At 38.8% G+C, this 27970-nt stretch overlaps 1 protein-coding gene and 1 long non-coding RNA gene across 5 annotated transcripts in view; one reads left to right on the forward strand and one right to left on the reverse strand.

Annotated features, from left to right (window-relative positions):
• The window catches only part of LOC307216330, a 52746-nt gene extending 51926 nt beyond the window's left edge, over positions 1-820 (forward strand). The window contains exon 5 of the long non-coding RNA XR_013839019.1: positions 606-820. This is a non-coding gene — a long non-coding RNA (uncharacterized lncRNA). The remainder of the gene's footprint in view (positions 1-605) is intronic.
• PRKG1 (protein kinase cGMP-dependent 1) overlaps positions 1-27970 on the reverse strand; it is a 660310-nt gene that overhangs the window by 6213 nt on the left and 626127 nt on the right. For all 4 annotated transcript variants that reach the window (XM_079976270.1, XM_079976269.1, XM_079976271.1 and 1 more), the window contains 5 exons: positions 8109-8248; positions 6845-6934; positions 4311-4452; positions 2724-2887; positions 828-950 (listed from right to left, as the gene is read on the reverse strand). In XM_079976270.1, coding sequence (XP_079832396.1) covers positions 828-950; positions 2724-2887; positions 4311-4452; positions 6845-6934; positions 8109-8248 — 659 coding nt within the window. The remainder of the gene's footprint in view (positions 1-827; positions 951-2723; positions 2888-4310; positions 4453-6844; positions 6935-8108; positions 8249-27970) is intronic.

Raw genomic sequence — 27970 nt, forward strand, 5'->3', positions numbered from 1 at the left:
ATTGTGTATGCTATCAAATGCCAACAGTGTCCTTCAGCTCTCTATATTGGACAAACAGGCCAAACCTTACGCCAAAGGATAAACGGACATAAATCCGACATCAGGAATCACAAGACAGAGAAACCAGTAGGAGAACACTTCAATCTCCCAGGACATTCTATACAAGATCTCAAAGTAGCTGTTCTATTACAAAGGAATTTCAGAAATAGACTGGAAAGAGAAGCTGCTGAATTGCAACTTATTACCAAACTTAAAACCATGGAGAGACCTGGTCTGAACAAAGACATTGGATTCTTATCTCATTATACATGACAAAGCCATTTTTCACCTTCTCACCCCTTGCTTTTTCCTGTAAGACCTATTGCAGTCGTTAAGAGTCGTCAACAGGCTCATCACAGCTATCTGCCAATCACCCATTCCCACCACCCTTCTGAGTAATACCCCTCCCCACCTTCTCACCATATAGAAGGGTCTGGTGACTTCTGTTTCAGTGTATCTGAAGAAGTGTGCATGCAGACGAAAGCTCATACCTAGAACTAACTTAGTTGGTCTTTAAGGTGCTACTGGAAGGAATTTTTTTATTTTGTTTTAATTCAGAACATTAGGTTGTTGCAATCCACCCTGTGACCTGCTGGTGAAGGGCAGGTAAAAGAATTGATAACAACAACAACAACATCTATTCAGAAGTACATCAGGACCAACCCAAATACCAAAACATGCACAAAAATTCTATAGAATACAACCAGCATCAAAATAGCAAGAACTTGTGGTGCTAATTCACATTCCCTTCTTGACAAAACTACAAATGCAATCTACAAAGTGTTTACCTGCATAGTTTTTTAGTTAGGTTAGCAGCATTTTTGGCAATCTTCTTTGGAAATTCAATCATGTCAATCCCCCTTAGTATGATGTTATAAGTTTTCATGGGGTCTGGGCCTGAGAATGGTGGACTAAAGAAAAGAAAAGAAAAACCCAAAGTTAAAAATCTGTTTTAATATGTCGTCAATGTTATAAGATGAGGCAATAAAAATGTGTTAAACTCAAGAGCATTCATTATCTAGCAGTTACGTTCAAGCTGATTTTAGTGCTGTTACTAGATGCTGTACCATCTACAGTAGCATTCCCCATTGTGGTGTCCTGCAGTTGTTTTAGACTACTACTCAATGGCTGGGGTTTATGGAAGCGGTAGTCCAAAACATCTGGAGGGCATCAGGTTGGGAAAGAATGATGTGTAGGCCCTTAAAACCAGCAATACCCATGTTACCAGCAGCAAATACATATTAAGTTCTGCAACTTTAAACACAGGGAAACACACATTTTAATGTGATATGCCTATTTATTTTAAACTCTGACAGAATGCAGAATTTTTGTGTTTCTTTGGTGTAAGGTAATACAACTCTTATCATAATTCCTTCTGAGTTGTAATATAGTCATCATGTTGGGAAAATCTGAGAATTATACTGAGTGCATCATTCTAGGAACAGTCAAAGGTACTTTAAAATGCATATATTTGACCCTGATTTTATCGCACAACAATTCTGAAAACTCTCCTGTAGGGGAGAGATAGAAAAGGGGTTGGTTCAGAATTCCTATGTGCTTAAAGTTCATGGATAGAAAAAGGAAAGGATAGGGTGCCTTAATGACTTCCCAACTAAGTGAAATATTGTCTTACACAGCAATGTTTCCTTTAACGTTTACATTCCGCTAGCACAACAGTTTAGCTGAATAAAGGCCTTTGGTGTTCTTTAAAAAAAATGCCACAACCATGGCCAAAACATATTTTGGAGGACAATATTTTTCCAGCATGTTTTGTGAATTGTAGCTTGCTAATGCTAAAATAATGAGGACCCTAGACCATAGCATCATGAAATTGTTTTGTCCTGCGTGAGTTAAAACTGAATAACTTTTTGTGGCTATTCTATTATTTCTAGACAACAAGTGATAATTTGTCTGCTTACCAAATAACATAGTTTTCTTAAGTTGTAATATCTGGAAATTACACAAGGTGTGCTATTGTTATTAGAAACGGTTTCAGTACCACATCTTAGCATTCAAAGTGCTTTACAGGAATACATTGTCCTTTTAAAGCTGGCACCCCCAAACTCAGTCGTCCAGATGTTTTGGGACTACAGCAACCATCATCCCCAGCTAACAGGACCAGTGGTCAGGGATGATGAGAGTTATAGTCCCCAAAATAGCTGGAGGGCCGAGTTTGTGGATGCCTGCTTTAAAGGCTAAGCTGTGGTGCTCCAGATGTTGTTGGACTCCAACTCCCACAATCCCTGACCATGCTTCTGGAAGGCCACAGGTTAGCCACCCACTGTTAAATCATTCCTGACAGATGCTATGCTGCCTCTTAGAAGTGTAAAAACAGACCTGTTTTACATGTGTTTGCTGTACAAAAAACAACAAATGGCTCCCAGAAGAACAAGGAATGGAAACCAAGAGATTTAAATTTGTAACTCTGCACCTCTGTTGTCCAACCTTTCCCCTTCTGTCTGTTCCATACCCTTTATTTGCTAGAATGCTGACTGTGAACCAGAGCAAAATAATAATGAGCAACCTCAACAATAAGTTTTTAGACCTTTTTTTGGGGGGGGGGGCATAATCATTGCATATGCAAGCTCTGAACCTCTAGTGCTCCTAATCAAAGTGACAAAGGCAGAAATATTCTCTAATTTGCTGATCTATTTTTATCAGTAGCTCCAATTCAATGCCCATACCTGCCAGTCAAGAGTTCATACATTAAGATTCCCAGTGACCAGTAGTCTGCTGAAATGTCGTGACCTTTGTTCAGGATGATCTCTGGGGCTACATATTCTGGAGTTCCACAAAAAGTCCATGTTTTCTTTCCAAATCCTATTTTTTTTGCAAAGCCAAAATCGACCTGTGAAAGAAAGTTCACACACCCATCAAGAAAGAAAAAAATAAAGAGCAATTATGCAGACACAAAGGCTTGAGGAGATGCTCATGCTTTGCTTAGAAAAAACCAGTTCAGAAAGAAATCTTTCATGGGAATATACTCAGAGTGAGAATGTTGATTGCCATATAGGGCTGTCACAGAAAGCAGAAGTACAGGAAGCTATGTAGGAACATCTTTCAGACTTAAGATTTGTACAAAAACAAAATGAGTTCATAACACTTGTTTAAGACTTCGAGTTTTACAGATGGTCAATAATTTGATCTGTCCATCTGTCAGCCATCATAACTGGCTCTTTTATGTAGGAGCTAACCATATGCAGGCAACTTCTGTTTTGCTCGCATTCAAAAAGTGTGCAACCATGCACGCATGGGCCATTTCCGAATCGGGAAGAGGGTGGGCTTATGCACACTCCACCAACACACGCAGTGACCCAGAACGTAACCCCCACGCAAAGCAGGGGTTGCCTGTAAATAAATAACGTAGAGCAGTGTTAAACAGGTTCAGCTGTCCCTAGTTTCAAAATGATTCTATTGGGGTTAAGTTACAAGAGAGTAGATTTTGTCTCAACATTAGAATAAGCTTCTTAATGGCACTAATGGCCTAGATGGGTGGTGAGCTCTCACTGGAGGTCTTCAAGCAGAGGCTGGGCAGCCACCTGTTAGGAACACTTTAGTTCTGGATTTCTTGCATCAAGCAGGGGTTGGATTAGATGGGCAATGAGCCCCTCCTCCAGCTCTGTGATTCTGTGTGGTTTGTACTTGAACACTTGATGGTTTATAGCATAAAAGGAAAGGCACTCCTATCAGCCTTAACGATTGTCCCATCTGCAGCCATGAAGATCTCTTTCAAGAACAGCATGTAATAAGTCAGGCATGTCTGAGGCCTAATTATTTTTTTATCGATAATAGTGTAGCACAGCACACAAAAACTAGGGGATTGAAATAACGGACTATTCGCAGAAATAACAAAGGTATGGTTTGAAAAAGAGCCGTTATAGATTTAGTGTTTCTTTGGATGAAATGTTGGGGAAGATGTCAAGCTCTTTATCTAGTACTGGAATCATGTGTTATGAACAATAAATTTCCGAGCATAATGCCACAAAGGCTATTTAAAACCAACTGTGAACTTCAACTTCTGCTCGCCTAAGATTCGGAAACAGTGAGATTAATTTGTTTTCATTAGTCCTTTTTACAAACTGATTTGTCCTGGCAGTACAGAACTGAGTACTGCTGTTCAGCCAGAAGCACTATTTTATGGCTGTTATAAACCCATTGGAGAAGGCATTTTATTATAATGGCGAAGGAGACAGACCCTTAACTACAATGCAGTGAGCATCTCAATGTAATATTTTATTGCTTTTTGGAAGACAAACATCATGAGTACTCACCAGTTTGGCATAACCTCGGTGATCTAAAATGAGGTTTTCTGGCTTGAGGTCCCTATAAATGATTCCTTTGGAATGCAGATAGGCAAAAGCTTCTACCACACATGCAGTATAAAATCTGGTTGTAGAATCTTCAAATGAACCTCTGCAAGCAGGGATATGGGGTGTGGGAAGTGAGAGGAGAAAGACTGAGAGATCAACAGTGCTTTACATTTATGCTTCACATGAACATATTTGTATTTAAAACATTTCATACACATTGTTTCTGTAACAAACACATCTGTTTGGGGTTTTTTTTTAATCTCCATGTTGCAGATAATGAAATACAGTAGCAACTTACCTTAAGGCCACTTGCCACCATGGGCTCCTTCAGGAGCAAGGGCAGGATATAAATTGACATCATCTCATGACAAAGGTTAAAATTGAACTTAGGGCACCCTGGTTCATAGCTCAATGTCTTAGTTATTACACAACACCAGCAGAGAGGCAAATCGTATCATTTTAAGGACTCTCTCTTCTGATATAAACTTAAACCAGTCAACTTAGCTCATCTCCTGATGCCCAGTGCTATATCCCCCTACCATCTGACATACAGTGAGACAGAGCTCTTCTGGAGCTACTGATACAGAAATGTGCTGCAGGTGCTGGAGGGTTTGGATGAGAAAAGGAGCAAAAAGGCATCCCTTCCCTTCTATACCTGCTAGTTGAGCAGGTAATGGGTACTGGGGCCTCTTGGGGATTTTGAGGATGAACCTGACCCTGTTAATGGTCCTCGTTATGACGCAGTGGATGCTGCAGTATAATCTGACTAGTAATTGGGTTCAGAATAAGCCTAGATATCCCCCAGTTTTGTTTGGATGGAGGAGGGGGAAATTGCTGAGCCTGGTTGCTGAGCTTGGTTACAAGTCATACTAGAGAAGGCTTCACCAATTGCTAATCTCTCACAAACCACCCTAAACACTCATAAGCCACTTTGTCCATTTTCCTTAGAAACCTAAATCCTAGGTGACAAATGCCCCCCTCCCTTACCCTGTAGGGAAGGATCAAAATAGCAGGGACTGGCCAGTTAGAACCACAGAGCATGTCTAATTTGGGACACAAAGAACCTAGAAGCTCCATCATTATGAAGGTAGGCATCAGATTAGTTTTGGTCTGCACTGTAAGAAAGGTTGTCTTTTGCATGGCTGAAAAGTACTTTGGGGGACATTGCAGTGACTTGTGTAACTACATACAGGGCTTTAAGTGTGGAGTAATTGCTTTTATCTCCACTGGCAGCAGTAAACCTTACAAACTGAGAAAGCATCGTTCAACCATTTTTAGCATGTAATGCATACAAAAACAACCTAAAGGACTTGTGGTGTCAGGAAAGCATATTTCATATATTTAATGACTTGACTGCAGCAGCCCCACTGGCTGCCAGAAAAACACTACTGTGAAACAGCTGTAAGGTTATCATGGAATCATATTTCTTTGCTTGTTTGCTTAGTTGTTGAAGGCTTATGATTTTTTAAAAGCCACAAATATCTTCCTCACATGCTGCACTAAAAATAAAAATAAAAGTATTCCAGTGGGAACAAAGAAAGGTATTGATACCACAATATTCTCACGAGCATACCGCAAGGTCGAAAATAATTGGTATATATTACAGTCAGCTGTCAAACATTGTATTTCAGGAATTGGAAATATTAGATCTTAAATTCTTTAATAATACTCCAAACTGTTTATTAGAAAGATGTTTGCAGTATGCCCCCACCCCCCGTTAATAGAAAAAAAGTCTGCAGGTACAAACTTGTTTTCAACAACTATTCTACTCTTACATTCCCCACAAATACTTTAAAGAGAGCACTTTAAACCCTGGGCTGAAGCTTTGAAAGTGTTTCAAAAATCCAATCATTTACGAGCCATTTAAATATTGTACCAAGCATTTCCCCCCAATATAAATTCAGCTTCTACCTTGAATTTCAATGTAAGCTGAGTTTCAATCATAGGTTAACATTTCTATTTCTGCCTTATAACTGGTCAGGAAATTACCTTTAAATCTACTGAAACTTTTTCTATTTCCAGAGGTGAATGCTGTTTTGATACCATAATGTTTCAGTTACTAAGTAATATTAATGGATGGTCTGAGGAAAAGCAAAAGATAAACCCTTTTCAAAGCTAGATGGCAGTATATACCATGACTATCAGCAAAAAAGAATTACAAGCATTTCAAAGTTTTTTTTTTTAAATAAGTAAATAAACAAACCCCAGCGCCTTGCAATTTGAATGTGTTTGTGTGTGTGTGGTTTTTGTTTTTTTTTATTAAAGGTTAGGAATTTACTACTGACATTTTTTTGAAGGACAAAAGAAAAGTAACTTTCGGTAAATAATTATTATATCCTTCTTCCCTTTGTTGTGCTATTATGTTAATGCTGCTGGTTACTAACTTTCTCCCTATTATCAGTAGTTTATTCTCACTAATTCTTAGTGAGAGTGACCATTCAGTATGCTGGAAGAATTTCATTTCCTATCCAAAGGAATGATGCAGTTTCCCTTACCTGTCCCTGAGAATTGTCCAAAGCTCTCCACCTAAACAGGCTTCCATCAACATATATAAATATTTGCTGTCCTTGAACGTCCTGTATAGCCTATTCGAGAGGGAGAAGAAAACTGTAATTTTATGTTGTGAACTGCCCTGAGTTCTACAGGTATGGGGGGGTGTTAAACAAATTTAATTAATAATAATAATAATAGTACTAGGATTTGAACATTTTAATCAATATAATCTATGTATTATTATAATCTAGGGGGCAGGAAGGAAGAACTGATCTCCAGAGAGTTTAGGGATGATATTTTTGATATTCTGAAACTATAATGCTATGCCCATTTGCTTGGATGTGACTCACTGAACTCAGTGGGGCTCGCTTCTAAGTCAACATGCATATGATTTCACTTAGTCAATTGATGCATCCAGCAACATTGTATAGGGCAGCCTATACAGGCAGAGAGGCACCTGACTGCAGAAGTTAACATTCCAACTCATTGAAAGTGACGGGGACAGCAATGGGGCTTAAAGCTTAGCATGCTTATCTCTCCCCCCCCCCCCCATCTTACGTTGAGTCCACTTGGAAGAAAAATGCCTTGTATCTTTACTAATAAAATGCATATATATATTCCTGTATTTTGATCTCTTCTGTTATTTTGGAAGTTTTATATTGTGCTAGGTTTTACCTTCAAATACAGACTACACTGCAACTCTCACATAAATCATACATAAAGATAGAGTAAAAGATAATTCACACACTATGCACACATGTACAAGCACAGCTTGCTCCACCCCTTCTTCCGTCTCTTGCTAAGGTTGTTAAAACTGCCAGCGAAGAAGGGATGGAAGGTGTGTTCCCTTCCCCTGTTTGAATGTTCTCCCATGCTTTTGAAGTCTCCTTGAAAGGGTTTGAGATTGGATTATCAAGGTATTGGTATAAATCAAAGCTGTTGCATTTGATGCCTCAGGCCGTTTGAATGTTAGCTGTAATGTTTAGAACACATAAGGAATAATCTATGTTTAATCAAACACTGCAAGTGGGGTTGAAAAGCAAGTTCCATCTGCACACACACCCTTATGGTAGGTCAGATCAGTGATCCTTCAAGCTCAGTATCGCCAACATTGCCTGGCATCAGCTCTGCAGGATTTCAGACAGGTCTCTCGAAGCCCTACTTGGAGACAGTGGGGTGGGGCCTTCTGCATGCAAAACAAATGCTCTAACGCTGAGATACAACCTTCAACCAGTAAGGATTTATCAAGGGAAACCACAATAGTACCTCACAATAAAATCTGAGTGAGCCCCTTGCATGATCTGCTTCTCTGAGCGGATGTGCTCCTGCTGTCTTGTGTCCACTATGTGGCGTTTCTTTAGTATCTTCATTGCAAACGTTTTTGATTCATCGCTTTTCAACTGGACCTTAAGAGGGGGGGGGGGAGAAAATGGCAGATTGGAATCAGGGCACACAATGACTCCTCAAGTAGCTAAAATGCTGAACTTTGAACTACAAGTGAAGATAAAAGTTAATTCCGTTGATATATTTTAACATCTGGACCCTATAAAGTTTCTAAAAGTGCAAACACAAAACAGGTGGCCACACACACATATACATACATACACATAAGAATAGTTGGCCTCAAACTGTTGGAAGGACTTGCAAACTTCCCTTTCCAGCATGCTCACCAACTCTGCATCCTGTCTCCTCGCATCGTGTATTCTTCAGTTACAGTGCCTTTTGCAATGAACCACATGCTAGCATTGATTTCAATTCAGAAATTCATCAGTCTCAACAAAACAGATGAGCTTCTCTGATATATATGCACTTCAAACTGATATTAAAAACATGTTTACCAAACAAAAAACAAACCCTATAATCCCTATTATCCACACCAGCTGCAGTTCTCATGTCATCTTCAAGGTCATCACACAGTAATCAGATCAAGAGGCTACCAGAGGATGGGCTCCTGTGGATTTTCTGTGCAGGAATGTCTGCAGCTGGCTGACCAGCCAAAGTGGGCCAGACACACTTCAAGCAACTGAGGTCACCCAGTCCACAGCTGGGCCTAGAAATACCTCCAAGTGTAACCCCTTCTAGAGTATGCCATACCTGGAGCCGAGAACCACAAACCCACACCTGTAGCTTGTCAGGATCCAGCTTATTAGCCCTTATCCTGCTCACTTGATTCACATGGCTAAAAGTAGATACTGATGGCACCACACTCTGAATCCCCTGATTACCACTCCCACTGGCTTGAGGTATTCCACAGCTTAATTGCCATTGAGCAGAGCAAAAGTCACCCAATGCCACCTTCCGGAAGTAACCCTGCAGTTAGGAATACAGCCAGTTACTACATTTCCCCCTCTGTTGGGGCAAAACCACATTTGCAATCCATTAAACAGACATACTTTGGAGAAATTTGCTTATTCAGTTCTCTAACATTTGCTTTCTCACATACTTCTGGTGGCTGTCCCCTTTTAAAAAACAAAAAAACCCCAAAAGCACCAGTACTCATTTTAGATGTTTGTTCATCATGTTAGTTTTTGAAGAAGAAGAATGAAAAAGTTGAAATTTGCTCCATGGATTAAGTGGGCAACGGTGGCAATGAAAGGTAGATTTGTGATGAGGCAGTTAACATCCAATCACCTTTCTGCACAACCTCTTTCTACTAACTGGAGGAACACATTTTCTTAAACTTAATCCTGGAAAGGAAACTGTTCACCTGAACACAATTCAGTGCATACACTTCCATAGCAACTTCACTGCTCAAGTAATATCCATTTGCATGCAGCTCCAGACCAAAAGCTGATTTGTTTAACAACCCTGTGCTCTGGGATGACTTGATATCACCAGTCTGCAGTGGATGAGGAAACACTCTTTCATTCTCAGTTTCTTTGCGGTCACTAAAAGAGAGACAATTTGGTCACTTAAAAAGGCTTTCTGCCTGGATTCTTCTTTTGAATTCAATTGACATTTTCTCCAATAGGAGTAAACTTGAGCAATTTAGCAGTTTGGTTTCAAGAGCTAGGATGAGATACATGTACAAATGTCTCACATGTATGGTTGGTTGGTGTGTATGTGTGTGTGTGAGAGAGAGAGAGAGAGAGAGAAAGAGAGAGAGAGAGGAGGGAGGGCTTTATTCTACAGTAGTCCAATTAAGGCCACCAGAAGTATCCTACAACCAATGGCTTGACAGCTAAACTAATAATCCTAAAAAGAAAAGAAAAATGGCAGGTCATCTATAATTCAGGTGTAATAGAAAAGAATGCTAAAATTGAGACATTAACTTTTAAGAAGTTTCCAATTTATTTCAGTGGGAGAGTTAAACCATTTTTTTTTAAAAGGCTTCTAAGTGAACCTCTTTCTAACATTTGAAAAGCACATAAGCTAGGAATGAAATACCTGTGGGGTTCCTGGGGCCTTCCTCAACATTAAAATGAGTTGGACAGCTCACGCAGAGATCTATATGTACTATGGAGCTGCTGGATTGAAGTAGTAGTTTCAGAAGTTGACTTGGGACAGAAAAAGTATGTATGTATGGATTGAATGAATGTAATGAAGGTGCTTACGAACCAATCCCATTGTTCTTAAAAAGTTCCACCTGTGTTTGTCCTATGGCATGATAAGGCTTTTTACCATGAATGTCTGCTTGTGTATCAGTGTGCCGAACATCACAGCTGAACATTCAACAGCAGTTCAAAGCTGGCAGAGTGAGGGATAGCAGAATTAGGACACATTCCTAGACAGAGCCCTTCCATGCCCTCCTTTCTGCTTGAGAAAAGAGGCTACTGGGTCATTCCCCAATTGACTTGATTCTTTACCATAATACAACTGGCAAATTATTGCTCTGAAAACCATTCAGAGAACTACAAATATTCATTATAAGTACAAAGTACAGATGGACTGTGAGGGATGCTTATATGGGGTTCCAAAATACACACAGCCTGATAAAAACAAACACAATTCAAATTGGGTGGGTGATGCTTATTTTTTAAAATATATATATGTTTTTATAGGCTTTGTCAGTGATTTTCTGTTTATGTATTGGTTGGTTGTCGCAGAACTATTCAGCTATAAAAATAAATGACAAAAGAAAACAAATCCTATTTGTAATGCCTGCATTACTAGCCTGGATGGCGTACTTGCTTTTGTTTGAAATTATTCATGTTGGCAGCTGTTTTCTTTTTATTGAATGCATAATTTTGAGAGGAGCCTGGGCAATTTGGCAATGCTAAATGGATTGTGCAGTAAATGCAGTACTAATTTTTAAAGCTTTGTAGACATAACACACAAAATAGAGGATAAATGCAAAACTTCCAACAGTGGGAAGTTGAAGGAAAACATTTCCCTTCCAGCTGACCAACAAAACTACACATTATTACATCAATTGCAGTCATAAATGTAAGCGCTGCATGAATGAGTGTAACCTTGTGAAAAGCAGAACGGCTCTTCCTTGCAATAGGGTAGTTATGTCAGCCTAGGAGTATTGGTAGAGCACAGTAAGCTGCCTTATATTGAATAAGACCTCTGGACCATCTAGCTCCGTATTGTCTAGACTCTAGAGTCTCTAGACTTACTGGCAGTGGCTCTCTAGTGTATCAGGCAGGGGACAATCCCATCCCTGTCTGTAGATGCTGGGGATTTAACCTCTGCATGCAAACATTTGCTCTGCAACTGAGCTATGACCCTTTTCCCATTCTTAGTTCCATGATGGATTGAAACAGCTAGCCAAAAATGGAAAAACTCAAACACCAGAAATGAAATAATACTGAAACTCAAAAGCCATGATCCATCCTAATGTTTGTGCAACAGCCAAGGGTGTGCACACATAGCCTGATCAGTGAAAGAAGCTTGGATCCCACTGTTTGGCAGGAAAGAGAAGCTGGGGCAGAGCTGCATCCAAGTGCTCTGTTCTTCCAGATTTCCTGGGATTCCAGATCTTTGTTTATTGGCCTCTATATGTAGCATCTTGGTTGCTAGATTGGAGTGGGGAATTCTGTATTCAGCATTCATTTACACACATGAGTCTCCTCTAGGAACCCGACTTCTAGCTGGATCCAGATGGAAGAATTTCAGAATTTCAGAAAAATATATTGCCTCTTATTCCATAGGATCCATTTTCCTTTTACAAAAGGCAACAACACAGTTGCTCCAACAGCCGTGGTAATAGTTTAAGCACACCAGGCTTTTGCAACAAGTAAGAAATGAACCCCGTTCAACTGGCTTTTCTGAAACAAAGCAGTTTTTTCTTCAAACAGGCAGGAACCTTTGCAGAAAGTGGATCCCTGGCAAGCAATATGCAAGAAATCTAAGTAATCTGAAGGAGTGCTATCTGTCTTAAGTTTCCTGATATCATTAGAATTCATCAATCTTAAATAAACTGTGTCATACATAAGTCAAGAACTTCTGTCGCTTTTTCTAGGGGCAAAGAGTAAAAGTGATTGATGTCTCCGACAAACATCCACACGCTTCCTGTGTCTAGGGTCATTATAGGTGGAACTTCTTGTGTAGACTCAATAAAGCAATGATTTTATGAACATTTTGTCTGCAGGGGGAAAAATGGAAAGTTCACAAGCAAAGGGTTTTTTTCCTTCAAATATACATTTAAAAACTCTTAAATTCTTCATTGTAACATTCAAATTTCTGTGATAGTGGGCCCAAATCCTGCAGCTGGATAATCTTTTAAGGCTTTACGGAATGTGCTTATTTTACAGTTTGTTTCGAAGGCTTTCCGCACCCCCAGCAGAATTTATAAGTTTTGGGATTCACATCTCCTTTTGGGAACAAGGCAAGTATAAGCTATTATTATTATTATTATTATTATTATTATTACCCCAATCCTTTCGGAGCTAGGTTCTTGAATTGCTGGCTGCTGCTATTACTTATTTGCTCTTATATGATATTTTAGGTTTTTTATAATGTTTCACAATGTTTTCCTTGTTTTGATGAAAACAATATTTGTGTATTTCTACTTAGGGTAGAAAAGTGATATGTAGATAACAATAATAATAAAATGAGATCTCCATGTTTTCTATCTGGAACTGTGCAGGATAAACTGTAACCACATTACTGTGGAACTCAGTATTGCAAAACCTATTCCCATACTCACAAGTGCATGAATAGTTGAAGAGCTTCCTATGTATATTAAGTAAAGGCTGTGAAAAAGCATATGTGAAGCTTTAGTATGCTATAATGCTGTCTCATTTATTTTACAACTCATAATGCTAAACATCCATAATTGGCCTCAATTCATGCCTTTGTGCATCTTTTTATTTGCATATTCTGCACCCTGTTTAGGAGACATTTTACAGTTTCTGCTAAATATCTTTTTGTTTGGACATAAGATCTATTTCTGCAGGGCATTAACTGAATAACAAAATGCAAAGAGACAACAATACTTGATATGATCTGGACTGCTCATAGCATGGGTCTGTGCACGTCCTCTTTATGGATTCTCGTAAATGAATGCTCTCTCATGCATAATGAAACACTAAAAGTAACCTTGGTGCTTGAATCCCACACTGATATTTGCAGCATAACTGTACATGAGGCACACAAATAGAACTGAGGGTCTCTGTCTCTCTCTTTGGAGGGAGGGGGAAATGGTCTGCAGACTAATGACATGAGCAGAACGAATCCTTGGTTAAAAATAAATTAGCCAGCACAAGCTGAAACATGAGAAAAGCGGTGTCCTTTTTATTTTCTGAAATGCCTTGCTTCATCAAACACCATCATGCCTAAAATGCTGCATGGATAATTAACTAAACCACAGAACCTTATTTAGCCAATGCATGTGGTCAGTACAGTGTATTCCTGCTCAGGTTGCTATGTTCATGGTGACAAGATCAGCTGAATTTGTGTGTTATGGCATCTGTGCAAAAGTTATGTGGATTGTCTGATTGCCCATTTGGAAAACAAAAACAGCCAACCACATTTTAGTGGACATTGTAACTGGTCCTGATACATATAGAGAGCAGGCCAAGATGTAACATTGGTTCCCTTCTAATTACAGTGAAAAATTGGGAGCCAGCTTCATGAACGTGCACTTCCTCCTTGTAGCCCAGGGATGGGGAACCCAACCTTTTCAAAGTACTTGAACTGCTTAACACTGTAGTGAAGGACTGCCCTGGAGAGCAAAGAAGCTGTAGCATCTCCAGATGTTGTGGGCTACAGTTCCCATTATTCCTGACTGATGGCTCCACTTGCTAGGGCTGATCTGATGGCGCTTGAGTTCAACAGCATCCTGAGTGCCATGGGTTATTCATTCCTGCTACAGGTTTTTTCCTTCCTGGAGCAAACTCCTTCACTACAAGTTACAGTTAAGCAGTTCAGTGCTTCTGAACTTAGCTTAGGTGAAGTCCTGGTCTCCCAAGATAGGAAGATAACAACAAAAGAAACATTATGGGGAAGTAGGATCTGACGGAATGTTGATGCTCTGAACCTCCCACATTATGCTTAGCCTATATGAATACAAACCTGTGTGAATAAAATCATCAGGCTCAAGTAATCCTCATTCCAAGGAAACCAAACTCAAGGTACGGCTGGACCTCTGAAACTACTCACGTATCCATGATTGGGATGTGCAAAACAACATTATGCATTCTTAACACCCTGTACGTGCTGCTTGCTGCAAATACAAAGTGCAAGAAAGATGTTGATCAGCCTCCAGACTGATTTACACCCATTTTTAGGAAACTGGATTGAAGCTAATTTTGAATATTTCGCCTTTATGTATATGGGAAAGATTTGGCCTGCCTAACCTTACAAACTTCAATTCTAAGAGGTTATATAAATTTCTGGCCCATCTCCATGACAACAGGAAATTAGCTCTCCTCTCCCCCAAATATCTTAAATAAGTTAAATAATTGGACAGCTTTGTCCATTTCCTTTTTTTTCTTCAGATGCTCAGCTGACCTACTAATCAACCTTATTGCCAGACAAAGTGAACGAGGTCACCATGCTTTGAGCACCTCTATTTTTTCTCTGTCTCACAAGTTATGCATCTTATAGATTCAGAAACCACTGTTTAAAATAGATTTGACAAGCTTAACTGTGGTTTGGAAGGAAGGAGCGTGGGGGAGTGAATTGTCTGGGAGTGCAGAGCAGGAGGGAATCACATTGTAGACAGGAAACCTAAGGCATTAGGGAGGCTGCATCCCTTCGCGCTCTAGGAAGAAAAACATGGCAAAGGAAAGACCAGCTTAGCCCTATCCTTTGGCCAGAGAAGGAGAAGTTGCAGAGGATTTGCTTCTCCCCTCCTTCCCTGCAGAGTAAGAGGGAAAACCTGTCCTGGTTCTGTCATTGCCCAGGGAACTAAAAGCTACTGGATTTAAGGCATATGCATGAGCCGGAGTGTCTGTGTTTGTACTACTGCAACCGTGGGAAAATTTTGACTGAAAGGAGGGCTATAGATTTTAAAAATAAATAAATAATAGTGTTATACAACAATGACTAAACAGACTAGTGAATATCCTTGGGGGGGAGGGGGGGAATCATGATTAAAACTATCTGTGTTTTTCTGTTGAAGTTAGGAGTCTCACTTCTGGGAGATTCAGGTTTCATTTGGAGAACTGGTTTCAGTTTAACCTCTCTGCCATGGGTAATTTTGATCCTCTTTTTTGTTGTCATGGAGAATATGTGCTGGAGCATAATGGAGGCAGGTGATAGCCTTGCTAAGTCCTAGATATAGCCTTGGACATGGACTCAGGTCTCTTAAGAATACTGTAACTGCGTAAGTATACAGCTCCTAAGTTGTGCAACTCCCCACAGAGGTTCATCTGGCAACTTCAGCCAGATGAACCTCTGGCTTCCAGCAAATGCTGAGGACATGCCTCTTTACCTTGGCTTTTGACATTTGAGATGCATATTTTTAAGATCAATCTTATTTCCATGACTGGAAGTTGTTCTGCAACTGTTTTAAATATTGTGTTCTAATGTTGTAATCTGCCCTGGGACCTTAGGGTGAATGGCAGAAATAACAACAACAACAATATACCCTACCCCCATGAGGTAAAGATATACTATGCTATTTGTTTTAAACCCTCTGCATCTAACCCACTTGTCAACTTACAGAGTGGAAGAGTAGATTGGGATCAAGACATGCACAGAAGCAATTGCATGAGCACGTACTCAGTTGAGGAAAATCTCAAACCACATGTATTCAACCAATATCTCCACATTAAAAATCCTGCGTATGACGGGGCTCTATGAATTATATGAAAAATCCAACAACTATGATACAGACCAGTCAGGCCTATTCCATGCAGACATCACATCATGTTCTAAAACTGATTCGGGAATAGATGAAGTACTGCCAATTTGTAAAGTCTGCCCTTTCATATCTGATCACTCTTCCACATGAACAATGCTCAGTTCTTAAAGTTCCCATAAGTACAGTACATATTCACTGAGCTATCTTAGAAACAAGGAGTAAGTTTTTTAAGAAAACAACATTGAATTAAACAACATCCCCCATAATTCACTTCAGAATACAATAACACACAACTATACAATCTATACATCATCAATCATTACTGTTATCTATTACTAATCTACAGAACAGAAAGAAAAAAGGAAAGAAAGAGAATTAAGAGAAAATAAAGTTGACTTCCGATTACACCCATTGTACTATCACTTAATTTGATTGTTTTACACACAACATCATGGTATTATTTTGTTTTCCTAATTCTTATCCAAAGTACATGATTATTTATCACATTCGTCTTACAATGAATAACTTGGAGCTTTAGACTTGTAGTCAGGCTCTAATTTTATTTTTCAACTAATTTTGTACCTGATTAAATTTGCTGAACACTGCACATAAGATCACTTGGGTCAGGAGGTGCTAAAATTAGGCAGAATATTCTCCCACATTGTTCTTGAAGTTCCCATTTCATTTTCTTGACATGTGTATGGTTCACTCAGCTTCATATAAAATGTTTCCTTGTAGCAGTTGGTCCTAGGTTGCTACACTAATTGCATACAGGGTTGACATTTTTCTTGTATCATTTCAAACAATGATAGATATATTTTGATCTTTTTCTTTTTTATATCAACTGTTAAATAAATGTTCATTTTGCTGGAGAGTTAACAAATGACGGAAGCAAAGTAACAAACAAAACCACCCCGTTGAAAAGCTTCATGGTGTTTTACAGGTTTTGGAGTAAGGAATTCCTGAGCACACTTGTGAATAATTAAGAGTTGCATGTCTTGCCTTATTTTCTCTGCTTCAAATACTTGCTTGGGTTTGCTCTTTAAACTCTATTGTATAACTGAATCTCATCCATTGATTTGAGTTAGTAAAAAGCTTAAAAAGATAAATGAAGGCCACAATTCAATGAAGGTTACACAATTTAAGTTAGAAATTGTCACAAGGGGAGAATTAATGGGACTGAAAAGTGCTTAACTTTTTCCAAAATGTAGCCCAAATAAATAAATAAATAAATAAATAGATAGATAGATAGATAGATAGATAAGCAGACCAGGAAGCACAAAACACTGTAATTATCTTAGAGAGGGAAGAAAGGGACATATCAAAGCAAAGGATACTCTGAATGCTCACAATCTTTTAGAATTCTGCTATTCATTTCATCAATGTAACCTTTGAATATTGATTAGATGAAGAAATTGCAATCACCTAATTCGCAATTATTTGTCTCCACAGGATGTAAGTTAATGATCTAGGTCCTCTGGTGTATGAACTTACATTGTTTCATGAGCTTATGCTCCATAGTATGGTTACATGCATTTCTTTCTTCTTCTTCTTTTTGAATGACTCTATTCACTCTGAGAACATTTAGAGTGGTCAAGAGTGATTACTGCTCTGCAGAATGGCACAGTTTTTATAGGATACAGCATCCTAACCAATGTAAACCACCTGCCCTGGTATGTGCTGTGTTGGGAGAGTTAAGCGGGCCCCCACTTCCTCAAACCCTCCTTTAAATTAATGGATCCACAAAGTGTATGTGTACTTCTGACAGGCCACGTGTAGAGGTCTTCATTTGTAAAGATAAAGTGATGCCTAGGCACCACTTGACAAGTATTAATTCATTGGAGGATAGGCACAAGAGCATACTTTCCTTCAGTCCTTCAGTCCTGAGTCCAACCAACTCTCTGCAAATGCATTTATGGGAATAGGGAAAGAAGCATTCTCAAGGATGGATGGCGGCTAACAGATTGAGGTTGAATCCTGACAGGACAGAAGTACTGTTTGGGGGTCAGGGGGTGGGCAGGTGTGGGGGACTCCCTGGCCCTGAATGGGATAACTGTGCCCCTGAAGGACCAGATGCACAGCCTGGGAGTCATTTTGGACTCACAGCTGTCCATGGAGGCGCAGGTCAATTCTGTGTCCAGGGCAGCTGTCTGCCAGCTCCATCCGGTATGCAGGCTGAGACCCTACCTGCTCGCAGACTGTCTCGCCAGAGTGGTTATCTCCCGCTTGGACTACTGCAATGAGCTCTACGTGGGGCTACTTTTGAAGGTGACTCAGAAACTGCAATTAATCCAGAATGTGGCAGCTAGACTGGTGACTGGGAGTGGCCGCCAGGACCATATAACACTGGTCCTGAGAGACCTGCATTGGCTCCCAGTACGTTTCCAAGCACAATTCAAAGTGTTGGTGCTGACCTTTAAAGCCTCAGTCCTGTATACCTGAAGGAGCGCCTCCATCCCCATTGTTCAGCCGGACGCTGAGGTCCAGCGCCAAGGGCCTTCTGCAAGAAGCAAAGTTACAGGGAACCAGGCAGAGGGCCTTCTCGGTAGTGGTGCCTGCCCTGTGGAACGCCCTCCCATCGGATGTTAAGGAAACAAGCAACTATCCTACTTTTAAAAGACACCTGAAGGCAGTTAGAAAAAAGCTCCTCTATCATAATTTTGTGCATGTATATGTGTGGAGAAGGGGGTCGGGAAGAGATATTATTTGAACTTGAAGCACCAGTGACATTGTAAAAAAGATACTCCACTGATTTTAAGGGAAAGGAGAAGGTGGTTTTCAAAAGCATGTAAAGCAACCACTATGAGTTGTGACTGAAAAGCCATAAGAAGTCAGTGCACATTCTTGGCACTATTTTGGGCACACACAAAATAAGCTGATGGATAAAGTATATCTTAATAAGCACATGCTAATTTACACAAGGCATATGAGTAATTTTAAAGCAGGCATAGGCAAACTCAGCCCTCCAGATGTTTTGGGATTACAACTCACATCATCCCTAGCTAACAGGACCAGTGGTCAGGGATGATGGGAGTTGTAGACCCAAAACATTTGGTGGGCCGAGTTTGCCTATGCCTGTTTTAAAGCATAGGAAGAAATGATATACTGAAGTGGAATCTTGGGCTTTGTACCAATGTACTGACAAGATCTGTACACAGCAAGTCAATAACAGAACCTCTCTGATAGCAATATGTTATGCTTAAATGATAGGTATTGCAGCAGACAGCCACTATATAATGGACCCACGAGAACAGTGGTAAACGGAAAGCATTTCCAAATCAATAGTTCTGACTGACAGGGCTTGGGGAACAGACTATAATTTCTGCCAAAGTGTCCAAAAGTTTCAGATATGTTTTGTATTCACTGATTATTCTTTTTTGTCTTTCTATAAATATTCTCAACTTTAAAAGTGTTCCCCGCCATATACTCAAACAATTTTATCCCACCTTTCCACAATTATACACCCAAGTTTTGCGAACAATACAAAATAACAATTACAACATAATAAAAGTTTTAAAAATAAAACTATAAAAGCATATAACGCAAGCCACTAAAAAGCAGTAGTCAACTTCAGTAATAAGGTTCTTCTGTTTAGCTTTAAGAGTCCACAAGGATGATGGTGATCTTAATAGTACATCAATGCATGGGGGAGCAGCATATGCACTCCCTTTTTTTCTGGATATACACTCTAGGACAGGCATGGCCAAACTTGGCCCTCCAGATGTTTTGGGACTACAATTCCCACCATCCCTGACCACTGGTCCTGTTAGCTAGGGATGATGCGAGCTGTAGTCCCAAAACATCTGGAGGGCCAAGTTTGGCCATGCCTGCTCTAGGATCGCCATTATTTTTATAAATTTGTATTTTTGTTAGCAGCCTTGGATGCTTAATTGTGGAAATGCAGGATAACAATAACAAATAATAATAATTATTAGTTCTTGGTCAGATCCCCATTGGAAGCCAGAGAGATCATACTGTCTTGCTTTCAACACCCTACATTCATTATCAATAGGAGATTGAGCCCCCTGCACCCAACTCAAAAACTTGGATTATACATCGAAATAAGCCTAGATCCAGCTGCTGGGAGGATTCTTTTCCAGGAGCAATAACAAAATAACTTTCCCACAGCTTTCAAAACTTTGGCACATGTCAGTGAACCTCATGCATCAAGAGCAAATGACAATTAGCATCAACTTGATCCTTTGGATAATACTTTATATTTCTCATGACTGCTACTTCCCTGCTACCATCAAAATCTCCCTCCAAGTGTGTGCTCATATGGAAGGATCTTGGCAGTGTGATGCCTCAATGGAAACCCACTGCTAGTGTGTCTTTCTTGTAGTTTAATTAAAAGCTTATGTTTTTACAACAAGGACAAAAAGAAGTGGAATACCTGAATGATAAGGCCCATCAGGCCTGACCAGCACCCTTTAGGAATTAAGTGTGCAGTTTAGAATATGCCCTAAAGTTCTCTGGAGAAGACAGGATTCACTGTGGGTAGGGACTTTGGAAGCCACTATGAGAAAACTATTAAGTTACATTCATAATTGTTGATAGCTGACAGGCCCCATTGGGACTAAAACCAGGTATCCTTGGTTTCCTTTTTTGGCTACTCCATGTAATGAGCCACCATGGCTGAAGCTGAGAGAAGCTTCTTAGGCAGTGAACTGTTGGACTTCCCATGCTCTGATTTGCTCCCCACCCACCCCTGCTGGCCATTGGTTCTTCCAAGACAGGACAAAGTATAAAACATTCCTATCTAGACTCAGGCGTGTTCTTCAGCTTTGCCTCCTGGATTTGTCCCTCATCCTTGACTCAACTCCTAGTTCCCAGCACCTGGCTTTCCTCTGACAGCAGCTGACAACTATCTTCAATGTATAAGCAGGGTCTTATCCAGTTAGGAGATTTGTTCATTTCCTGTCTTTCATTGTAGTAGTCGCTGCTAAAGGCTAGATTTTAGTTTTTTGCATTACAGCCTATGTGCTTTACAAAAGAGATGTTCCGTATGGCGCAATGTATGAGGTCTTACAGGCAGGCATAAAAAAGTCAGCGTGTGGAAACAGCCTCCCAGAGGGAAGGTAATATGTAGCTCATCTCTTAGTCAAAAGACAAGAATGACTTTGTTTATTTCTGTGGCGCTATAGCTGTTAAAACAGGATGTCTGGCTATCTTATATTGCTTCCTTTTATTTCATCTTAGGCAGAAACATGAGCTGGATATTTCTTGGAATAGCCTCTATTTACTTGGCAGACTCAGTAGAGATTTATGATGGTGGCTGTTAGGAGGTCACTAAGTCTGATAAATGTGTAGGTCAGGCATAGGCAAATTCGGCCCTCCAGATGTTTTGAGACTACAATTTTCCCATTATCCCTGACCACTGGTCCTGTTAGCTAGGGATGATGGGAGTTGTAGTCCCGAAATGTCTGGAGGGCCAAGTTTGCCTATGCCTGGTGTAGATTGTGGGCATCATGAACTGTTATTTTTATGCACTTCATTTATTTATTCATTTATTTATTTACAAAAACAGACTAAGGGGGCAAAAGGGGTAGATTATTTTCTATGGTTCTTTGATAGGAATGAATACTGAGGGGCCAGAGTTACAAACCCCGCAGTCCTTTGTATGATTACTTAACCCATATTTCAAACACCTGATTTCTAAAGGCAACGTTACCAAGGCTATTGTGTTTGAATTATTATCAGTATTAATACCAGCATTTATTTATTTATTTATTCCACTGGATGCCAAAATAGGCTTCTAAGCGCTTTGCAAATTTCATTATGTTCTTAGTGGATGTGTGGAGATAGATTTGTAATTATTCTCGCTAAAAACCCAAATCTGCGAGCCATTTATATTGTTTGCTTGAAAATTGAACAAGTCTCTTCCTGTCTCTTTCTGCAAGATCCTTATGGACGCCACCAGCCATTTGAGGTGAAGAACAGGACTAAAATAGTACCTACTGAGAGATAGTGTAATATGAGACTAAGGCCAGATTCCTTAAAACAAAAAACCACCCAGGGAACTCCATGAATAGTAATACAAGTCTTCTGGAAATGTCTATTAATTTATAAAGACAACCAAATTATATAGGAGGGACCCCATTACTGCATATGATAGCTCACACTTTTCACTGCGTTAAGTTTTATGATGTGGCTTACTATGATGTGGCCTTTTATGCTGAGGAAAACTCCAAATTTGCTAAATACCATTCCAATCTTCCTTGAATTGACAATTATTTAAATGTCTGTCTTGTTTAATGGACATGTACCTGCATCTAAATTGGTCCAGGGAACACATTCTTAAAACAACTGGCACTCACAAAAGTGTCTGGAGCACTATCCATGTACTTATAACAAGCCACATCTTTTTTTTTTTTAATTTCTTTTTATTGAGTTTCTTTTACAACATACACAAAAAAAACATAAATTAAAAAAGAAATACAGCTACAAATAATACAAAAAAGAAGATAAAAAAAGAAGAAAAAGACTAATGTACATAACAGATTTAGGTACATAATTAAAATACACAAACTGACTTCCTTCCCTGCTGATTACGGGTTTCTTAGTTTGAAAACTTCATTTTCTACAGCTGGTATTGATTACTGGTTTATACATCGTAAGATTTATAACAGTCCTGCTATAGTTGGTAAGTTTCTATAATTTCCCTCAATATAGACCATAAATTTATTCCAATCACCAATTAACTTTGTATTTTTTTGATTTCTAATTTTTTGCGTCATTTTTGCCAATTCGACAAATTCAAATAATTTTGTTTGCCAATCCCTCACCGTTGGTATATTTGTGCTTTTCCAATTTTTTGCAATTAATATTCTGGCCGCTGCTGTCGAATATTGAAACAGAGTTTTGTCTTCTTTCCTTATTTCTTCTCCAATAATACCTAGTAAAAAGGCCTCTGGTTTTTTAGGGAATGTGTACTTAAATATTTTTTTTAATTCGTTGTAGATCAAATTCCAGAATTTCTTGACCTCCTCGCATGTCCACCACATATGTATGAAATTACCTTCTTTTATTTTGCATTTCCAGCAGGCCTTATTACCGGTCTTGTACATCTTGCTTAATTTTACTGGTGTTATATACCACCTATATATCATCTTCTCTAGGTTTTCTCTAATTACAACACTTGCCATGAATTTTATTCCGTCATTCCATAATTTTGACCATTTTTCATATTCTATGTTATGTCCCAGATCCATCGCCCATTTTATCATGACCTCCTTAATTTCTTCGTCTTTTGTATCCCATTCTAGTAATATATCGTACATTTTAGATAGTAACTTGGTTTTGCTTTCAATTATTTCAATCTGGAATTTGGATTTCTTTTCATTCATTCCTACTTTTTTATCTTCTGTCCATATTGCATTTATTTGATGGTACTGTAACCAGCCTGTTAATTTTCCTTTCAGATCTTCGTATGGTCTTAATTTCCAGCTGCCTTCAGATCTTATCAATAGGTCTTCATATGTCAGTCTTTGCTCTTCCATGTTTATTTTTTTGATTATTAGGATATCTGTGGGGGACAGCCACCAAGGTGTTTTCCATTCCAAAAGTTTTTTATTTTTCTCCCAAGCTTCATACAGTGGTCCTCTAATAATATGACTTGAAAACCCTTTGTGAACCTTCTCTTTATTTGACCACAAATAGGCATGCCAGCCGAACCTATTGTTAGACCCTTCTAAATCTAATAAATCAGTGTTTTCTAGGGTTATCCAGTCTTTAACCCAACATAGGCAAGCAGCCTTGTAATATAATTTTAGGTTCGGAACTGAAAAGCCCCCTCTCTCCTTTCGGTCTGTAAGTAATTTAAATCTGATCCTCGGCCTTCTCCCCTGCCATATGAATTTCGAAAGGGTTTTCTGCCAATCTTTAAATATTTTAGGACCTCTGATCACTGGAATATTCTGGAACAGGAACAACATTCTTGGGAGTACATTCATTTTTATTGCCTCCATCCTGCCCATCCACGAGAGTTTGACTCTGTTCCAAGTATCTAGGTCTTTTTTAATTTCCTTCCATGTTGTAGAATAATTATCTTGGATTAAATTTATATTTTTTGGTGTGAGCCATATACCCAAATATTTAATTTTTTTAGCCACCTTGATTCCGTATTGTCTCTCTAATTTTTCTCTTTCGTCTTTTCCCAGATTCTTAGTCATCATTTTTGTCTTTGATTTGTTCAATTTAAAACCGGATAGCTTGCCGTATTCCTCTAATACCTCCAGCGCTTTGCTAATACTTTCTTGCGGCTCTTCCAAGGATAGCATCAGGTCGTCTGCGTAAGCTTTTAGTTTATATTCCTTTATTCCTACTTTAATTCCTTGGATCTCTGGTATTGTTCTTATTTTGTTCACTAACACTTCTAATACCATAATAAATAAAAGCGGGGAGAGAGGGCATCCCTGTCTTGTTCCTTTTTCGATTTTAAATGAATTTGTAAGGTTATTATTTATAATCAATTTAGCCGATTGGTTTGAATATATTGCCTCTATTCCTTTCATAAATTCGCCCTCAATCCCTGCTTTCTCCATAGATTTTACTAGGAACAACCAAGAAACACTATCAAACGCTTTTTCCGCATCTATGAAAATCAGCGCCGCCGGTATTTCGTTATTGGTTTCCAAGTATTCAATTATATTTATAATATGTCTTACATTATCTTTCAAAAACCTATTTGGGAGGAATCCTGCTTGGTCTTTGTGGATTAAATTTACTAAACAATTTTTCAATCTGTTCGCCATGATATCTGCGAAGATTTTATAATCATTATTTAATAAGGATATCGGCCTATAATTCTTGATATTCAGTTTGTCCGTATCCGGTTTAGGGATTAACGTAATATGAGCTTCTCTCCAGGACTCTGGTATTCTTCCTCCTCCTAAGATGTTATTCATAGTATCACGAAGTGCTGGTATCAGTTGATTTTCTAAAACTTTGTAGTATTTGGCAGATAGACCATCCGGTCCTGGGGCCTTTCCCAATTTCATTTTTTTTATCGCATTCTGGATTTCTTCTATTTTTATAGGTTTATTTAACTGAATTCTTTCTTCTTCTGTTATGGTCTTCCCTCTGCAGTCCTCTAGATATTTTTCTATTTGGGTTGGATCTTCCTCTTCTTTCTTATATAACTTCTCATAAAATTTGAGAAAGGTTTTTTTGTATTCTTTTTGGGTCTTCTATCACTTCTTCCTCTATCTTTATTTTGTTTATCACATTTTGTTTTTGCCTTCTCAATTGCCAGGCTAGTAGTTTTCCTGTTTTGTTCGCTGATTCGAAATATTTTTGCTTCATTAACTTAATTTTCCATTCGATTTCTTGGTTTGTTAATAATGAGTATTGTGTTTGTAATATTTTTGTTGTTTGTATGTTTTGTTCATCTTTCGGGTTTTCTATTAATTTTTTCTCACACTCTCTTAGCTGTCCAAGAATTTCTTCTTTCTTTTGCTGTCTTGTTTTCCTCTTATAATTGTTTTGTTGAATGAAGAAACCTCTTAGAACAGCCTTGCTGGCGTCCCAAACTACTTCTATGTTTGTTTCTGCATTGAGGTTCAGATCAAAAAATTCCTTTAGAGTTGTTTTAGCTTTTTCAATAATTTCTTCGCTATCTAATAAGTATTCGTTCAGCCTCCATCTAAAACCCCCCTGTGATACACCTTTTATTTCCAATGTTATCGGATTGTGGTCAGAGAGGGTTCTCGGTAGGATTTCACATTTTGTAGATCTTAAGGTAAGTTCCCTCGAAATCCAGATTTGGTCTATTCTGCCCCAGCTTTTGTGTACTTCTGAGAAGAAGGTAAACTGCTTTTCTGTTGGATGCTTATGTCTCCAGATGTCTATTAAGTCCATGTTTTCTTCCAAATCTTCAAATGCCTTCGGTAGCTTCCCTTGGTTTCGTTTTTTTCTTTTCTGTTTGTCTATCGATTTCTGGTGTTGGCACTGCATTGAAATCTCCCAATAGTATCGTCCTGTTGTTTTCTAATTCTAATAAGATTTGTTCTAATTTCTTGAAAAACTCTAATTTATTTGAGTTTGGGGCATATATGTTTACCACATTTAGTTTTTCCCCCTGGAAGTTGATTTGCACCCCCAATATCCTTCCTTCCTCATCTTTGTAGATCAGTTTAGGTTCCCATTTTTCATTGACATATGTTACTACTCCTCTTTTTTCTCTACCGTGGAGTTTATAAATTCTACTCCTAATTTCTTATTTATCAGAATGTGTTTATGCTTTTTGATCATGTGAGTCTCTTGTATACAGATTACATCCAACTTTTTCTTTTTCAAGACACTTACAATTTTATTCCTTTTGGTTTTTTCATTCATACCATTTACATTCCATGTTAAGATTTTTAGGTTCATTGTTACGTTTGTCTACTAATAGACCAGTAAGTTACCAATTTAGATTCGGGTGGTTTTGCTTTCTGCTTCTTCTTCCTCTTCCGCTTCCTCCTCCCCTCCTCCTTCTCCTTCCTTCTCCTCCTCCTCTCCCTCCGCTCCCCCTCCCTCTCCCCACTCGCCTTCTCTTTTATGCCTCCTCTCTCCTCGATATCTCCGCTTTTCCTTCCATATCACTCCTCAATCTTCCCAAGATCTTTTTCATATCTACGCAGAAATTTACCCACTTCCTGGCTTTCAGTAATCTTGAATCTTTTTTCCTCCCATCTATGTTGTATGCTGTTCTTTTTCAAAGTATTTACTAACTGTTTGTACCCCTCTCTTTTACGCAGGAGCCTGATTGGTATTTCTTTGAAGATAATAATTGGTCTACCTTCAATTATTAGTTTTTTTTGGTAACTTTCTCTTAGTATTACATTTCTCATCTCTATCGATTTGAAAATCACTAAATAGTCTCCCAGAACCTTTTTCAATTTAGTTTGTTTGGACCTTATTTTTATTCTAAAGGCATTTTCTATTGTTTGCGCAACTTCCTCTTCATTGAGTGCTAACCACTTTGCTAGTTCCTTGATCATTTTTCCTTTAATATCCTCATTAACAACTTCTCCTACTCCTCTGAATTTTAAATTTAGCTGTTTTTGTTTCATTTCCATCATTGCTAAATTATCCAAAACCTGGTCCTGGGTCCTACTCAATTCTCCAAAATTCTCTTTTAATTTTTCTGCCTCCTTTCTCTGATCTTTCATCTCTCTTTGTATTTTTTTATTTGAATCTTCTAAAGTCTTTGAACGGGTCGTTAGTTCTTTTATCTTATTTGACAATTCCCTCTATCTTTTTATCAATCGATTCGTGCATCTCTCCTAATTTTCTCTCCATATGAATTTCATTCTGTTTAAATTCCTCCTTTATTTTCAGCCATAATATATCTAGATCTTTAATTTTCTCTTGTCGAGATGCTTTTCTCTCTGATGGTGTTCCTACTGGCTTTTTCCCATTCTTTCCCGACATTCTCCCCACAAGCCACATCTGAACATTAAAGTGTCGGCCAGTGCATTCTTGACAGCCCACCAGCCAGTACTAGCTCTGAATCACAGACATTCCAGTTTTCAATCTTACCACTGATTACATGATAGCAAAGTTACACCTTGGTGATGGGAGAATTCCCACCACAGAAGTCAAGTTAGTGCTATAAACAGCATGTAAGCATTTTTTTTTTTTACTTAATGTTTTTCCAGAGAAATAAAAAATACAGCTCTAAGAACATAAGAAGAGCCAAGCTGGATCAGGTAAGTGGCCCATCTTGTCCAGCATCCTGTTTGCATAGTGACCAACCAGATGTGCATGACATTCTACACCTGTCACTGCACAGCAATTTGGTGCTTGGCGGGGAATGGAGAAGAAATTGGTTCGGTCCACTTTTCACAGTGGTCTAACCCATTCCAAAGTTCTTGAACTTGCTTGATATGAAGTCTTTTAGCTTAGCATTTTCTTTTCACATGCCTGTAGTTAGGTTGGCTGAGATTAT

This window comes from Podarcis cretensis, assembly GCF_951804945.1.
Source record: "Podarcis cretensis genome assembly, chromosome: 5".
NCBI lineage: Eukaryota > Metazoa > Chordata > Lepidosauria > Squamata > Lacertidae > Podarcis > Podarcis cretensis.